The 18,102-nt window shown below is 43.1% G+C and overlaps 1 protein-coding gene across 6 annotated transcripts in view; it reads left to right on the forward strand.

Moving 5' to 3' along the window:
• Positions 1-18,102, forward strand: part of Pak1 (p21 (RAC1) activated kinase 1) — a 95,642-nt gene that overhangs the window by 49,287 nt on the left and 28,253 nt on the right. For 3 of the 6 annotated variants that reach the window (XM_050154497.1, XM_050154496.1, XM_050154498.1), the window contains 3 exons: positions 7,951-8,164; positions 14,081-14,181; positions 14,626-14,773. In XM_050154497.1, coding sequence (XP_050010454.1) covers positions 7,975-8,164; positions 14,081-14,181; positions 14,626-14,773 — 439 coding nt within the window. In that variant the 5' untranslated portion in view covers positions 7,951-7,974. The remainder of the gene's footprint in view (positions 1-7,950; positions 8,165-14,080; positions 14,182-14,625; positions 14,774-18,102) is intronic. The other 3 variants (XM_050154499.1, XM_050154502.1, XM_050154501.1) reach the window with 1 other exon arrangement.

The following is an 18,102-nucleotide window of genomic DNA, read 5'->3' on the forward strand; positions in this document are numbered from 1 at the left end:
TGTGTCACCCTGACTGTCCAGGAACTACGCTGTAGACCAGGCTGGCCTTGAACTCAGTGATCCACCTGCCTCTGCCTCTGCCTCCCTAGTTCTGGGGTTAAAATCACGTACCCCTACCACCTGGCTGTCTTCTCATTTCTTTCTTTCTTATTTTTAAAAGATTTCATTATTTATTTATTTATTTATTTATTTATTTATTTATTTATTGTGTATACAGTGTTCTGCATCACGTATGTCTGCATGTCAGAAGACGGCACCAGATCTCATTGTAGATGGTTGTGAGCCACCATGTGGTTTCTGGGAATTGAATTCAGGTCTTCTGGAAGAGCAGCCAGTGCTCTTAACCTCTGGGCCATCTCGCCAGCCCTTGTCATCCTATTCCATTCAGGTCTTAAGTGTTTCTTCCTCAGCAAAGTCTGTCCTGGTCAGCCCTGCCCCATCCACACACCTGTGCACACTGTTTTATTGAATCGCTTGCTTCTTGTTTGCCTCTGTTACTAGATGCAAGATTTCCACAAACATAGAAATTCTGTTTTACCCAACTAGAGTAGTACTAAGACATTGTAAGCGCATGATGTTATTTGTTAAATACCAAGTGACTGGCCATATCAAACAGAAGGAAAGCTTGGTGTAATTGAAAGGCCATTGTAGGGAAGAAGTCAGGCAAGCAAAGAGAATATGGAAAAGAGAATCGGTCTGGGGGGAAGGAATGACGTCATCACTTCATCATAACTGGAAGCGGGAAGAATGTGGTTGCGTGAGTAGGGAGGCATGTAGCATTTGGGGGTGGAAGCTAGCGTTTTCCTGCAGAGATTTCTGTTTTCTTACTAGAAATAAGCTTCTCCCCATAGAGAGGAGTGGGGAACCATACGGTGTCATGCAGGAGGGTTTTAGTGTTCTCACACAGCGTTGCTGCCGTCCGGAGACATCGGAGAGAGTGAATCCCAGGGATCACACTCAGGTTGTTAGGCTTGGCAGCAGGTGCCTTTACCCTCTGAGCCATCTCTGGGTTTAGGTAATGATGAGAGACAGAGTAGGCAAGGAGACAAATCAAGGTGATGGCTGTAGGAACTGGTAATTTTAGTGGAGATTTTTTTTAAATACTTATTTATTATGTATACAATATTCTGTCTGTGTGTATGTCTACAGGCCAGAAGGGGGCACCAGACCTCACTACAGATGGTTGTGAGCCACCATGTGGTTGCTGGGAATTGAACTCAGGACCTTTGGAAGAGCAGGCAATGCTCTTAACCACTGTACCATCTCTCCAGCCCATAGTGGAGATTCTTGAACTCGTTAGCTATTGTGTTTTAGAGGGTCTGTGATTCACTTTATAATGTTGGAATTTGGTTTGTATTTGGTGATCAGGCAGACCCTGGGTGTGATTGCATGGGTGTTGTCTCAGTTGGACCCGAGGTGAGAGAGTGGAGGTGAGGGAGTGGAGTGGTGTTGGCAGGGTCTTCCCTGTGGCCTTGCGGTGAGAACTTAGGATGGAGGAAGAAGCAGACACTCAGGAGCTGGGTGAGGCTGACTAGGAAATGAGCTGTAAGAAGCAAAGCAGTGGGAACAGCCGGCAGAGGTGACTCACAGTCGTCTCTCCAGACGGAGCCACAGAATGCTTTGCACATCACCCTGAAAACTAGGGATAAAGTCTGCAGGGTGAGCGTGAGAGCACAGACAGCCTCCAGTTTGGGGGGTGGCTGCAGTGGCATCTAGAGGAATCCCTTTGGGTTTCTTTTAAGGCTGGCATGCAGAGGAGAGCTGGCCAACTGCAAATGGGAAATTCCAACAAAAATCTTTGAAGGGTTTGAATCAAGAGGGGTGGTAGAAGTGAGGATGGTGTGTGTGTGTGCCTGTGTGTGCGTGTCTAAGGACATAAGTACAGGGCAAGACTAAGTGAATTTTAAGTCTTTTATTCCCAATCTCTTCCATTTCCATATCTTTGTTGCCTTTCCTATTCCTCTTAACTTTGGGAAGCCTCTCAGTGTAGCGCCCTGTCTCAAATTATAATTAGTGTCTAAATAATACTTTAAAGAGAATCAAAATAATTAAGAAATTAGTCATGCCCTTGTCAATAATTAGTTTAGTAAGCTTAGGTCAATTATATACCCTGATAGGTTTCAGATTGACCCTTCAGAACCTTCCAGTTTTGGTATATTTTCCGCTAAGCCTTAGAAAGTGAGCTGTTGCCTGCTACCTGAGGCTCTCCATGTCTCTGCTGGGTAGAGGCCGTGGAGACATGGGGATTAATCATAGTTTTGTCCCTTGAGTTATTCCTTGCCGAGGGACCCCAAGAGGTAAAGATAAAACTTTGACATTGCTTCATAGAAGTATGTATAAAATGCAATTAAAATTTGAGGGATGAGGTAAGTAAGAGGCTTCTAAAGTTTCTTAGAGGAAGTGAGTTCAGTCGGCCCTTGAATGAGCAGAAGTTGACTAGGCAGACTCACGGAGACGCCTAGGCAGATAGGACGGTGTAGATGAAGGTGGGGCCATGAAAATGTATCGATGGGTTTGGGGAGCGACACAGGCAAAACTAGAGAAATAGACGAAGAAGAATCAGATATTTGTTGGACATCCTTTTGTGCCGTTCAGCATTCTAGGTACTGTTTCTTTTAAAAAGCTTTTCTGTGTTTAATTCCACTCTCTGGAATAGGTAGTCTTGTTTGTGTTTTCCTTAAGAGTCAGCAAAGGGTCGGAATTAAAGTGGCTTTCGCAACAGCTCAGAAGCCACCTGCAGTGCTCTCCCTGCAGCCCCAGCAGCTGCTGTCTTGTTGCTCTACTGGAGCCCAGGCTGGCCGAGGGCTGCATGGTGGGAGTGCCTTTGACGCAGTAGAAGGACATCCCTCAGCACATTCAAGGCTGCAGCATTCCAGGCTGCTGCCAAAGCAAACCTCTTGGCACGATTTAATTAAAGATCAGATTCTAATAACCAGGCACCAAGGGCATACAGTATTCCTCGGCCTGCGGCTGGCTGTGAGTGTTTGCAGCTGCTCTGGGTTGTTCGGAGTTAGAATGTAGTTAGGATGGGAGGTAGACTTTTCTTCTTCTTCTTCTTCTTCTTCTTCTTCTTCTTCTTCTTCTTCTTCTTCTTCTTCTTCTTCTTCTTCCTCATCCTCATCCTCCTCCTCCTCCTCCTCCTCCTCCTCCTCCTCCTCCTCCTCCTCCTCCTCCTTCTTCCTGTCCCTCCTTCATTCTGTTGACTAATTTATCGTAAACTCCTAACAATCTCTCTCTCTGTGTCCCTCTCTTTTTCCCTCTCTCTCCTACCCCCCCCCAGGCATTGAACTCAGCACTTTCATGCAGTTCTGCCACTGAGCAATCCCGCCACCTCTTCCTCTTCTATTTAAGTCATGATCTGAGGGATGATCTAGAAAGTGTCTGCTCAGAGGACAGGTAGGATGGCTCAGTGGGAAAAGGTCCCCATCCAGCCTGATGATGTTCTGAGTTTAATTCCCAGGACCCACAGGGCTAAAGAGAGAGCTGACTCTACACCCCCTTCTGACATCCCCATGCTTGCTGGGCGTGAGCATGCGGCCACATAATAAATAAATGGAATCAAGTTGTTTTTTAATTTAAAGCAAATTAGACATGTAGTTTTCCCCTTTGCTAATAGAGGTAGCAGTGTGGTCCAGTGATCACACAAACTGTTTTTTTTTTCAGGCCCACCATGTGTGTGTTGTGGGGTTACTGGCTACACCCCTGAAACTGTGCTTGTTTGGATTCATTTGCTGTTCTATTCCTAGCACCTAGCAGAGCCTAGAATGAGAAAAGTGAAACCTACCAACTTGGTTTCCAAGATTTTATAAAGTGCGATCTGATGCCAGTGATTATTTAAATACTTGTTCCAATAATGGTTGAAATCTTATATGTAAAAGTAATTAAGCCAGCTGGTTCTCTAGGGAAAAGGTTTCACAGGGTTTCAGCAACTCTGTTTGGGAATGTTAAGGACTGGCCTGAACCCCAGGTCCCATGTTGTGAACTCAAGACTCCCCAGGTTCCTCAGTGCAGGTGGAGTACAGCTGGTCCCCGCCTTTGGCGACACCTCTTTTCTCATTGTAGTTTCTCCATGGCCGTGTTCAGGCTGCACGTGAGGCGGAACATAGCAGACCTACAGTGACCCGCTTTACTCCATTTTTGTAAAAATTATGTTATAAATTAATATTTCTTCCTTTCCTCTCGTCCTCTCTTTCTTTGTCATAGAGTCTTGCTGTGTAACATAGTCTGGCCTCGAGTTTTCAGTTCTCCTGTTTCTGTGCTGGGATTACAGGTGTATGCATGTGTGCATACATGTTCTTGTGCGTGAATACACATGTATGCAAGTACATACACATGTGGAAGCCAGAGATGAACCTCGAGTTTTTCCCTTGGTCATTCTCTACTTTATCACTGAGACTGGAGCTCACCTTTCCGACTAGCTAGCAGGTTTCCCTCGGGATCTTCTCAGCTTCCCTTCCCAGGTGCTGGAGGTGATGGGAAACACAGATTAGACTTCTGGGTAGGGAAGGGCTGGTTGGAGAGCTGCAGGGAACCTGGAAAAGAAACCCAAGCCCCGGGAGGCTCATAGGGCAATGGCCAAGAGCACACTTCTGTGACTGTGGTTTGAAGGGACTAGGAATGTTTAGCTCTGAGGAGGTAGGTCTGAATGTCTTGAAAGGTTACTTCAGCCACTTAAAATTCTGTCTGGGGGAGAAGGTTTTCTGAAGATCCCTAAGAGATGGTACTCAAGTATGGAAAGGGATAATTATTCTTCTTTATTTTACTTGCTCTTATATTTGTTCATTCAATATCCCCCCATTTTTTTTTTTTTTTGTTACTCATTCTTTGCCAAAAATGAAGTGAGGGATTGAAAATCATGTAAGATAGGAACCATGTAAGATAGGAACGTTTTTCTTCAGGGGTCCATAGTCTCAAGTCCAGCTGAGGATGGTGAAGGGGGAGGCAGGTGTGCAGACAGATGGTTGCGGTGCAGAATGAGAGACAGACCTTACGTGAGAACTCTTCAGATGAGGTCAACAAAGGTAGACCAGGCTACCCTTTGATGATACAGATATCCTCCTGCTGAAGGTTTCCGGTGGAATATACATGACCCAGTCATCGTGTGGTACAAAGTTTCAGACATTAGATCCCAATAGATTAATCTACCCACCAAGAATTCTCTTAAACATGATAAAATGACCAAGAATGAAGATGGTTGGTGAAGCTGTCCTGGCATAATCCTGGCCTGTGGGCCTGATGGGAGTGAAATGTAGCTGCTGGCTGAAGGCTGGGAGGCCAGGGAGAGCCTGTTTTGGGCAGTAGGTAGCTGTGGGAGTATAAAATTGGAACTGGCAGCCTGGAGTAGGAGGGCATCGCCAACTATGATGCTGGATGCCTTCTTGGAAGAGCTGAGGAACCTGAGTTAGAGCTGGAAGAGAAGACAACGGCAGTCATATATGGGAAGTGAAGCTAGAAATAAATTAAACTGAAATAAAATGACCCAGATAGTCATATAGTTCATGCAAACAGAAGTATCTTTACTTGATTTGATATTGTTTGTTAAAAAGGGAAAGGGGTAATTGGTTTGCCAAAGTTTGGTCAAGATGAATTAAAAAATCCAGTTGAGTTTGACTCTAAAAAGTTAAATAAGATTTTGATTAATGAAGAGAGAAGTCATTGGCACAGAGCTAGACATCCCCCAATTCCTTGTCATTGGCACAGAGCTAGACATCCCCCAATTCCTTGCTCCTTTTCCCTCTCCTTCCTGTGTGTGAAAGAGTATTTGGTGAGGGCCAGGTGTGATGGCTCACATCTTTAATCCCATCCCTCAGGAGGCAGAGGCAGGTGGATATCTGTGAGTTTAGCCTGGTCTACAGAGTGAGTTCCAGGACAGCCAGAATAACATAGTCTCAAGAAACAAAACAAAAAAGAATATTTGATGAGCTAGCAGGCAGTGTAGCTTGGTGATAATTCCCAGAATCTAACACTAGAAAGAAAGACAAGAAGAGCGAGAGAGAACTGGTCAAGCTCAGAGATTTCTGAGGCATAAGTTGAATGTAGACTGTGTGTACAGCCTTAGTTTCCATCGATGTCCTATTATAAAGGACTGAATTTCATCTGTACTAATAAATTCTTTTCAAGGCAGTACACATACCTTTTTTTGGTAAACTATTTAACATGTTATCTACTGTACATTAAAAAGGCAAGACACTTTGTAGCCTTTGGTCTGCAAAGATAGCAAAATGGCTCTTTGGAAAGATATATCAGTAATAATTATAACAATACAAGGGAATATGATAACCTGGAAATAAATCACTGCCTTGGGGCATAGAGAAGAGGCTCCTAACTTTTCGGGGGCCAGAATACTTTCTAAAGGTTCCATAGAAGAAATCACTCAATTAATCTTCAAAGGATGGGTGAATTCACTGTTTGGTAGGGAAATAGGCAGATGGAACATCACGTGTGAGGGGACAGAGGTGTTAAAATGATGGTGTATTTAAAGAAATTAAAGAAGATGGTATAGCTAGACTGCACCAGGGACTAAAAGGAGTGAGTGGTGGTGTGGCTGGTGCGTGGGCCTGTTCACGTAAGAGGAGGCCTCTCTTGAGGACGCTGAAGAGCATGGCTTTTATTCTGGCGTGTCGGAAGGAGTTTGAAATACAGAAATAGTGTGTTTCTGTGGATGGCCCCTGGAGAAACCATTGAGGAAGAAATCAGGGTGGAAGAAATCAGAGGTTTTCCATTTACTAGAGAATATTAAAAAGACTAATATAAAATTTTATAAGTTTATAAAAACTGTTACTTTTATCAAATACAGCATTCTGTCAGAGTTCTCTCTGTGTCTAATCTTTTTAATTATTAGAATGGCAGATGTATTGCATTTTAAAGAATTGATTTCCAAAGCAGTGGTATTCCAATCTGGCCAGCACTGAGCTTTTAATTTCTAAAGCACTGTAGTATCTAACTCCAAAGAGACTATAGTATAAGTAGTTGTGATTTAATATACAATTTCTCCCGTTGCATGCATTAATAAGGAGACGATATAAACTCTGTTTTCATTAAAATCCCTTGTTGGCATATGATGGGGATTTTCCTCTTCTCAGTTTTATTCTGTGTTTCAGAAGCACAGGGAAACGCTAGTAGATTAGGCAGGACGGTTGCGACCTTGAACACTGTACATTAGAATTGAATAGGATCTGGAGGGGGATCCAGAAGAGCTGGCAGAAGGGCAGTAACTTCCTTGTGAAGGACCAAGAAGTACTTCATGTTTTCGGGCGAATGATCACTGCCTTGACAGCCTAACCTGAAAGAGAGACAGGTAAAATGTAAGTGAAGGAGTCTGGTTTGGTCTCGGTAAAGCTAGCTCCAAGAACAGAAGTTTCGCAGACGGTCGGCAGTTGTCTCATCTGAACACGGAAAGAGTAACTTGTCTAAGAATTAGATGTCGTCAGCAAACTCAGTCCATGGGATGCTGCTAGGTGCTAGCTCAGGGGTTCTCAACCTGTGGGTCGCATATCAGATGTTTTTATGATTGGGGGTCACCTGCGGTATGAGGAACTGTGTTAAAGGGTCGCAGCATTAGGAAGGCTGAGAACCGCTGTTCTAGTTAATCTTCGTGTGATGAATGAATGGACGCAAAGAAGCCGTGGGATTTTACTGCATCTGGTGTTCCTGGGTTTCCCACTGAGTTCTTGCCTGGCCTGCATCTGCTTTTCAACTACAGTGCAGGGTCTGTCTTTCTTCTGTAGGCTCCGAGGTGAGAATGCAGAGAAAAGTAAAATCTTATTTTCACTTTTATCAGTGTTTGCCACACAGTAGGGATGTGCATCTGGGTTACCGACTACATTGGCTGGTAATATTCATGGCTGGCAGCAGAAGGGATGTATAATTTGAATTTTAGAACATTTTAAATATGTATTTCCTTGTGCTAAAAAATAGTAAGAGTGACTGTGTTATTCCTTTTGATTCTAGTAGCTGCTGCTGCTGGTGGTGACAATGTCTAATAACGGCCTAGACGTCCAGGACAAACCCCCAGCCCCTCCCATGAGAAACACCAGCACCATGATCGGAGCAGGCAGCAAAGACCCTGGGACCCTGAACCACGGCTCCAAACCTCTGCCCCCGAACCCAGAGGAGAAGAAGAAGAAGGACCGATTTTACCGATCCATCTTACCTGGAGACAAAAGTACAGTATTTAATTTGTTTTCATAGTTTTTGTGCTTTAAGAAGGAATACAAATCAAAGCAGATCATCTTCCCCCCTCCTAATCATCTAAATGAAAGGTGGCCTTCCCTGACTTCATTCTCCTTTGTACCTTTTATTTTTGTGTTAACTATTCTCCATTTCTTGCCTTCCTAAAGTGGCTAAAGCCAAATGAAAATTAGACTCATTGTTCAGAATTATATTTGAACAGAATTCTAAGAATAATTTTGTTCCTGTTAGCTATCAGACAAATTGAAGGCATATCTATGTATGTATCTCTTTTTTTTTACTTTTTAAAATGTTTATGAAATTATAAAACCTAAGCACTGTTTAAATGTCTTGGTTTGAAATTTTCTTTTGCCCAGATTGCTTTCACTTGGGATGCCTTCTTTGCATATTTTGATCCCCATATTGTTATTTTCTGTCTAGATCTCTGTTTCCACACTCAGATTGGGGATTTAGTATCAGGAAGGAATGGCTGAGCAACGAAAGCAGAGATAGGAAGAACTCACTGTGAGTTCACTATGAGTAAGACTTCCTAGGCGACCTCATTTCATATGTGTGTGTGTGTGTGTGTGTGTGTGTGTGTGTGTGTGTGTATGTGTGTATGAGAGAGAGACTGGATCTCACTCTGTGGGCTGTAAATGCTTGCTATCCTGCCTTGGCCCCCAAGTGGTGAGATGGCTGACATAAGCACCCTGCCCACCCTCCATTACCTTCTTATTAATAGAATTTGAAAGTAGAATAATCAGAATCTTAACCGTGGACCTGAAAAAGTCACCGTCGTCATTACAAAGTAGTGGGAACATAAAGGTTTGAGTGTCCCCGTGGCTTTTGCTTGGCACTAAAATGCTGACTTCGGTGACCGTTGACCTTCTTGTGTGGTTTTCATCTGTGAATAGTATAAGCTTCAGATTCAGATGTGCGTGCCTGATTCTCCGCCATCAAGGAAATCAGACAAGAGACGACTTTCTGAAATTGCGTATCTTATAAGGAACTTGCATCGCAAATACAGAAAGAATTACTACAACTTAACTAAAAATCAGATAACTAAGCTTAAAACTGGGCGAAGGATCTGAACAGACATCTCTACATAGAAGATAGACAAATCACAATTTAACATATGAATTAATGTTCAGTTATCAATAATTTCCAGGGGGAAAACGAATTCAAACCACATGAAATCCCACTCCACACGCACTAGGATGGCTGTAAAATGGGTGGATAATGTCAAATGTTGGTGAGAATACGGAGGTGTTTGACCCTCATAATTGCTGGTAGGAATGTAAAGGTAATAGCCTCAAGGAAAGGATTCTGGCGGTTCTGTAGAAGCTCAAATATAAAGATAAGTTACTACCCAGCAGTTTCACCAAAGAGAAGTAATGCTTTACCCTCATTTTTCATAATACCCAAATGTGGGAACAGCCTAATATTAAAAGTAGAATAAAGCCTCCATATAATGAAGAAAAAAGTCCTGAGCCTCACTGCACTTACGAGTGCTTGAAGGTCCTGTTAGGGAAAAGACCCAGTCACAGTGGTCACGTAGTGTGTGGTTCCCTTGTCTAGAGATGTAAGTCCATGGATAAAAGCCGTGTTAGTGGCTACGTAAGGATGCAGGATGGGTAAACATGGGATTAAGGGAGTGATGGCTAAGAGATACGGAATTTCTCTTTGGAATGATGAAAATGCCTGAGATGTCGTGGTGTTTGTCTAGCTCTGAAAAGACTAAAAGCCACTGATTTTATGCTTTGTAGGTGAATTATACTCGTATGTAAATTATTACACACAACAGTAGAGCTGGTGCGTGCATGTGCGTCCATGTGTTGTGTGTGGTGTATGTGCACATGTGGAGAGTGTGCTCATGCACCTGTCTCATCAGAGGAGGACATCCTAATCTGTCACATTCGACCTTACTCCCTTGGAGAAAGGGTCTCTCACTGAACTTGGAGCCAGGCGGGCAGTCAGCAAGCCCCAGTGACCATCCTGCTTCTGTTGCCCCAACCCCTCCACAATGTGGGGTTACAGACGCACATGGGCAAACCTTGTTTTTGACATGGGTGCTGGGGATTTTAACTCAGATCCTCATTCTTACATAGCCAACACGCTTACCCACTGGACCGTCACGCAGCCCCCTTTATTTGTTTTTAACTAAGATTCCCATCTAAAACACGGGGGTAGAAGTGGCACCTCATGCCTCATTGCAGCTGAAGGGAGTAGCTTTGTGCCAGGAATCTAGACACCTGGGTTATAATCTCGCTTCTTCACAGCTGGATGTCAGGTTTGTGTCAGTGACTTCTCCGTAGATGTCCGCGTGTCCATCTAAACAACGAGAGGGCCAGAGGCAGTGTCTCTTAGCTCTGCAACTCTGTATTGATGTAGATGACATATCGCAAGATGCCAGTAGATCAGGCTTGTCTATGTAGGTAGAGAGAAACCAGGCCATTGTGAGCTATTTTTATTGGTGACAGAGCGAGCTGTAGACCTGGAGGTTCTTCCGCAAATCTGATTGGGTACCCCTAGGCCAAATTGGGTCTGAAAATAAGTCTTCGTAGTTTGCAATTTTGTAGGTTGAAAGCTGTTAGAAGAAGTTCTTGCAAGACGACCCCAAAGCCTGTATTTTCTAGCTTTGGGTTTTCTTTAGATTCCCTTAGCATGGTGGTTTTATTCCTGCTCTAAGACCCTTGTTGGCTATTGTTAATGTGCATCAGGATGGAAAAATGGCCGAGTTTCTTGCGTTTCGTTCGGAATCTTACTTCAGCGAGCCATCTGTTCTCAACTGCAGGGTACACGGCATTGCTAGTCCTGTACCAGGCTCCGCCTTCATATGTATTTGAAGATGGATACGCGCTGCATAGAGAACTGGAAACGAACTCCCAGTAACCTGTAGTCTTCCCTCACATTAACTCTGTCATCTATTATTTGTAAATACTGTAATTTTAGAATCATCTGCAAAGCGGGAGTCACGCGATTCATGCTCACCTTGTACCAGCAGTGAGCCCTTGTGTACAACTGTGTCATGAATGTAAAAGCGTTTTCTAGACTATAAAACCATGCAGATAGGAGGTTATTTTTATGAGATCTCATTCTTTTTTTTGGTTGATACCCATATCTACTGCCCACAACCGCTTTCCAGTTAGAAAGCAGCAGCTTCGAGAGCAGTGAGCAGTGACAAAGGTCCCATTGGTGGAGAGGGAGGGGAATGAGTAGAACCGAGTCTTCCTACAGCGTCTGTGGCTTCATGCTGGTGTTAGTGGCTCTCGGGGACCCATGCATGCTGCTTCTCAGAAATACACGTATCAGCTCCTACCCAGACGCCAGAGGCAGGATTTCTAGAGACGTAGCGATGTGTCTCTAAGGGAGACAGAACGAAGAGGTCCATCAGGGTGGTGGTTTCCATTAGAGCTGGCGGTGGGCCGGGTCTGTGGGCATTACCTAATGCTGACCTCCAGGCTGGCCTCAGATGGCGCTGGACGGCCTGCGTAAGTGACTGGAAGGAGAGGCTGTAATTGAAGGCTTGCAGTAGGTGCTGCTGAGTTGCAGAATTCCATGTGGCGAAGCCTGGTTCCTGTGGTTAGGATTTGGAGCCTTTGGTTTATTCTAAGAAGTCTTCTGGCATTTAGTTTGAAATCTCTTTCTGACTGCATTTTTATGAACAAAGTGAAATTCTCTGAGCCTGGGAAGAGGTTAGTGAAGTTAATTTTAACGCTGAACGACAGCAGTGTTGATCTCTCTTACGTTTGGAATGTTTTACTGCCTTTGCTCGGATTAGTGCAGTCGAGCCAATGAGAGGTGCTGTTTAAAAATAATTTAAAAGTAGGGCTAATAGCTCTCGCTAAAACTTTAGTGTCTCTGTTAAAACATGGAATTTTGTAGTCAGCTGCCTTTCCCAAGCTGAGCCCAGGCTAGACAAAGCCAGACAGGAGGACGGTTGAATATGCATGCTCTTTTCCCATGTTAGCTTTTCAAACTTAAGGTCTCTACTTTCATGAAATCAAGGTAGGTCTTTCTCCTTTCTGTCTTCAGTCATATTTGAATTCTCTATCTTAATCAGCTTATTGAGAAATCTTATATCAGCAGTTGCTAATATTAATGATCACTCGTGGTTTTAAGGTTCTTTAGTTTATAAAACTATATATTTTAATTGTTTCACACAATAGTAAAAAAAAAGTAAATTGTCCTGGGTTTCTTCCTTTTTTTTTTTTCTTATTATTCTTTTCATTCTTTTTTCTTACCAGATTGTACTGTCTGATACTCATTGCTGTGTTAGACTTTACAAGTGGTGGTGGGAATCACCCTTATTTTGTTTTTAATTCCAGAGGAGAAGGATCCAATATTTATAGCTATATTTAGTAGACATTAGCTAGGCAGAGGCAGGGAAGGACATTCCAGAAGCAGACAGAATAAGCAAAGGCTTGGGAGAGTCAGCAGTGTGCTCAGGATTTCCCCCTGGTTTCCATATGCCAAAAGCCAACCAACTTCAGTAATCTCTTACTAGGCCTATTATGATTTTGGGTTGAGGAGCAAAATAGTGGATAAAGAAAATCTCTGCTCCTGGGGGTTCAGTAGCCCAAGGCCACAAACCCTACCTCTCCAGCCTCTGTAGAAGGAAAGGTGGGAACTTGTGAGGTGGATTCAGAGGCTGCAGACAGAGAAGAGTGAGTGGCAGAGGCAGAGCTAATTCAGAGTTAACCTTGCCCTCCCAACGAGTTACATGGTTTCCTTTCTCTGTCACTTTTCTAGAAACTACTTGTTCCCTGAGCTACCCTTTCTCTGGGTCTTTACCACCATAGTTCTTCTGGACATAACATCCATGTTTGTGATGTTGTATTACATACTTTATTAGTATGCAATGGAAGTCATTTATAAATCATAAAAAGATGTATAAACATAACATGTCTAAACCTAAATAAAACAATATAATTGTATTTCTCTAAAACCTTTTAAGGGATTAGCTTAGAAGGAATTTAGAAGCAGAAAGTGTTTCCAGAGCCTCGCCACATGTCCTGTGCATCCTGGCTTTGAGCAGACAGGTGTAGTTATGTCATAAGCGACTGCTCGTCTGGGGATCATGGTAAACCCTTAGCCTTCTCCTTCTCAAAGCAGCTGCTCTAGAAGGGAACTTGCCAAGTATATAAATAGTCTAACCCTTAGCAACTGGCATGTAGACAGGGTTCTTATGAAGTTACTGAAGAAAACAATCTTTGGGACCAGACCTGGGTTCAAATACCAGCCCTTGCTAGTTATGTTGACAGATGACTCTGTGTTCTCATCTAGAAGCAGGTGGTAGTGTTTAGCTTGTAATATAATAACAATAAAGGAAAGCTGTGTATCGTGTATATACATGGTAAGTTCTTGATGTTATTTCTCTTTATATCTGAGTGCATTTTCTCAAATCCACTTGAAGTTCTTCAGCAGTGGTAGAGGAGAAGAATCTAAGGGCCTGAACTTTGATTTCACTTGCACAATGACGAGGCAGGTCTGTGCCACAGTCTCCTAGTCTACACATGGAGGTTGGCTCGCAGGCTTGTGACGATCACGTGAGTTAATACAAAGCTGTGGGTGTCCTCTCGGGAGACAGGCTACAGTGCCTTGAGAGTACTCATCTTCCTTGTTACATAAACTCTTGTCAACTAGAGATGGGCCCCTAAGATCCTCTTGTCCTTGTCCTCATCACTGAGTAAGAAAGCAAAGATCCAGAACTATATATTATGGCGAGGAAGAGGTAACAATGACGTGGACTCCAAATCTAACCCCCTCCCTTTATAGCCTTTGAGGCTCTATAAATATTTATGCGTACTGGATAGAACTCGCTCTTCACAGGAACCCGCTGAAAGGCTAAAATAAGCCTAGAAACTGAATAATGCCTCTTTTTGTTTTATTTTATTATTTTCTTTTGTAGCAAATAAAAAGAAGGAGAAGGAGCGGCCAGAGATTTCCCTTCCTTCAGATTTTGAGCATACAATTCATGTTGGCTTTGATGCTGTCACAGGGGAGTTCACGGTGAGTCCTTGTGTTGGTCCTAGGGTTTGGGCTGTGTGCTGTTAGGTTCACTTCTTTCTCTTTTACTTTTCTTGGTTGGTTTGTGGCATTTGGGTTTGAAAACAAGGCCCTGCATGTGCTGTGCAAAGTCTTTACCACTGAGCTACGTCACCAACCCAAACAAATCTCCCGTAAGAGGTCCCATGATAGCAAGCCCTAGGTGGGGCACTAAATGCGGGAGTAGATCAGACTTGGTTCCTGCTCTAAAAGAGATGAAGCTGGTGATGGAGTAGCCCTCTCAAGGAAGATACATGAAGGAACTTGTGTAAATTTTGAGGGACCAGGGAAAGAGGTGACTAACGGGCTCATTTTTATCCGCTAGCAGACATCAAAGTGTGGTCTGATATTCTTCCAGGGTCCTCTGCATCCGTGTATTCCTGAAGCCCTTTCATGTCTTCCTTTTAGGGGATGCCAGAACAGTGGGCCCGCTTGCTTCAAACATCAAATATCACAAAGTCAGAGCAGAAGAAAAACCCACAAGCTGTTCTCGATGTGTTGGAATTCTATAACTCTAAGAAGACTTCCAATAGTCAGAAGTACATGAGTTTTACAGGTAAGAAGATTGTGTCCATGGTAACCCCAGCAAGAGAAGCTCTCAGGAGCCTGTTGGCGAGCAAGAGAAAAGGAAGTGCTGAGAGTTCTGAGGCATCACGAAGGTGTGGTTTGGAAACGGCGGCTGAGGCGAAGGCTTCTGTCTTGTTACTGTTCTGTTGCTCTTATAAAGGAAGAAACATTTTATTGAGGCTGGCTGAAGTTTCAGAGTTTTAGTTCCTTATTCACAGTGCGACATGGTGGGGTGCAGGCAGACACGGTGCTGAGGAAGGGGCTGAGAGTCTACATCTCTCTCAGTCCTCAGAGGTAGCAGAAGGAAACTGTTACATTGGGCCTAGCTTGAGCCTAGGAGACCTGAAAGCCTTCCTTTAGCAAGGTCACACCTCCCAATAGTGCTGCTGCTCCCTGTGGGCCAGGGCCGTACCTAATCCAAACCACCACGGCCTGTTTGTTTTCATTCTGAAGCTGCCTGTGCTATTTTTAGATGATGCATTTTGTGGGGGACGGGGGCATGCATGCCCTGGTGAGAACATGGAAGTAGGCTCTCTTTCCACCACGTGAGTGCTCGTGTTTGAACTCAAGGCCTCTGGTTGTCATTGCCATTATTTCTGATACTGTTACTTAATGACATTAGCAAGTATCTTTTAAGTCTCCTTTAAAAGACTCCTTTTGAGCTAGCTCAGGCTGGTTTAGGCTTAGAACTCATGGCAGTCTTTGAGCATCGGCCTTCAGAGTGCTAGGATTGCAGATATCAGTTCCTGCGTGAGTGACTAAGTTTTATCATTTGAATGAAAATCAGGTCAGTAGTAATTATAAATGTTCTTTATATGTACTTTCTGTGGAAGGGATTTTTTTTTTTAGAATGTTTTTAGTAGTTGAATTGGGATTAGAACTCAGGTCTTCTCACTCCTGGCCCCTTGTCTTTTGAATTACTTTGCCTCTAATAATTTTATTTGAAGCATGTCCTTCCATAGCAGAGGTAGTTTCCTTTTTCTAGACTAACTTATAATAAAAAGCTTGTATTTCTGGAAACTTGTCTTCTATCTGTTGGAAAGATTTGTTTATTCATGAATTTGTGTGATCTGCCTTCATGCACACAAGAAGAGACAGTCAGATCCTATTACAGTGGTTGTGAACCACCATGTGGTTGCTGGGAATTGAACTCATGACCTTTGGAAGAGCAGGCAATGCTCTTAACCACTGAGCCATCTCTCCAGCCCCGTGGTTTAATCTTGTAATCCCAGGTAGATGTAATACAGGAGGATTAGGAATTAAATGTCATTCTTTGCTATGTAGTAAGTTCAAAGCCAACCTTGACTATGTGAGACTTTGTCTCAGAAACAAATAAACCAGAAAAACACAACAAAAACAAGGGGAAAAATGAAACATTAGATCAAGAAGCATATATACACCAATTCCTCACTGTTTGCAGATGGGAAACACAGAGAAGGCCTCTGCAGTGTGCCTAAGTTAGCGTCAGGCCTAGTCTCGTACTTACTGTTAGCCTGGTGCTCTTGGTTTCTGCAGCCTCCTTCCGAGCAGAATTGTTGGAGAAGGTGAGAGTCAGGATGAACGAGCTGACTTCCCCAGCTAGTGTCTGGCTCGTATCAGAGGGTACAGATGGTCGGATGATGGGATGCAGCTCCGCTCAGGCTGCCACGGTAGCGCTCGGGAGAGCCCATGCGTCTTCCCAGCAGCCTTTCCCTCCTCTCCTCTGTGCCCACTGGGTCTGCTGTCTTCCTCTGAAGGATTAGATGATTCTTGGGAGGAACTGGGTGAGGTTGCTAAGTAGCCAAGTTTCCTAGTTGTTGGGAAATTGGAACTTCTGGTTAAGAACTTTATCACAGAGATATCATATTGGGATCTGTTTTCTATGTCCGTATGTAGATAAAAGGAAATTGCATGTATGTATGTGTGTATGTGGATCATTGCTCCTGTTGACTTGTGTGTGATTGAAATTATAGTCCCTTTAAGTGCTTACGAGTGGATATGTGTATAGCTATATACATTCAAATAATTACATATACAGTCATCTATGAATGCATACTTAAATTATAGTTATTGTATCTCTACAGATACATGCACATACTTTTATTTTGTGTATTAACATAGACATGTCTATGTGCACTTGGAGGATTTAAGATTTTCTGATTGCTAAAGACAAGGGCCAACTCTAGGCACAATTCTGTATTTGACAGATTATTTTTAATGTGATCCATCCCTTTTTCCTGTTTCCTCTTCTCCCATATTGTTAATTAAGCTATACTATATAACAGTTGTATGTGCTCTCCTGTGTCTTATCTCCTATGACTCTTATGTGGCGTACAAGGGTTGTCAGAGTAAAGGTTTGTTACCCCATTTTACACACTCAAAGAAGTAAATTAACCTTAAAGAAATTATAACTTGCTCATTATGATGCAAGTGATATGTTTCTTATTTTAGTTCCTTTTTTTTTTTTTTTTTTTGAAGCAGGGTTTCATTATGTAGTCATGCCTGTCCTCAACCTCAGAGAGAATCAATCCCCTGTCTCCCGAGTGCTGGGATTAAAGGCGTGCACCACTACATTGCCTTTGGAAGTGTGTTTTTACCTTAGGCTTCTCAACACTACTCTCGATAATCCACACAACTCTCTAGTCCCTATTATTGTTCTGGTTAAGTTTTCTGTGACTTTTGATTTTCCATACCAGTTAATGTTAGGGAGAAAGTAGACTAAGCTGATACCATTTTTTTTTTTTTTTTTGGAAAAACAACGCAAATTAATTATGTTTAAATTATGCCTTTGATTGATTTCTCCAGAGCTTAGCCATTTAGGGCTGTGGATCATTGTTACTGCTTTTATTTTATTTATAGCTAAAGTTTTGTTTTATCTGTGTGAGTTTTGCTATATGTTTGTGCATTGTATTCATGTGTGGTGCCTGGGGAGGCTAGAAGAGGTGGTCAGATCCCCTAGAACTGGGGTTAAAGTTGGGGTGCTGGGAACCAAACCTGGGCCGTCTGCAGAGAACAAGGTTTGCTTTAAGAACGTATCATAGATTGCTTCACTTCCGACTTTGTGGATTCTTTATTTGCTGTGGAGCCAAAGAACCTTCCTGGGCCAGTTTCATCCGATAGTACTGGGATCTCGAATGTTCTCCTTCTGGGTTCTTGATGACGGTTATGTCAGATTGGTAGAATGTTTTCCTGAGCCCACTGGTGATAAACTGGCAAATAAATTCTTAGGACTTAAAGAGGCAAATCAAAGACACTCCTAGTCTGTAAATCTCTTCTTTTCTGCTAAGGTCTTTTGTGGGACTCAGGAACACAGCATGGACTCCTTGCCTTTATCTCAGT

Source organism: Alexandromys fortis, unplaced genomic scaffold (assembly GCF_014885135.2).
Source record: "Alexandromys fortis isolate MF-2015 unplaced genomic scaffold, M_Fortis_MF-2015_v1.1 scaffold_77, whole genome shotgun sequence".
Lineage (NCBI taxonomy): Eukaryota > Metazoa > Chordata > Mammalia > Rodentia > Cricetidae > Alexandromys > Alexandromys fortis.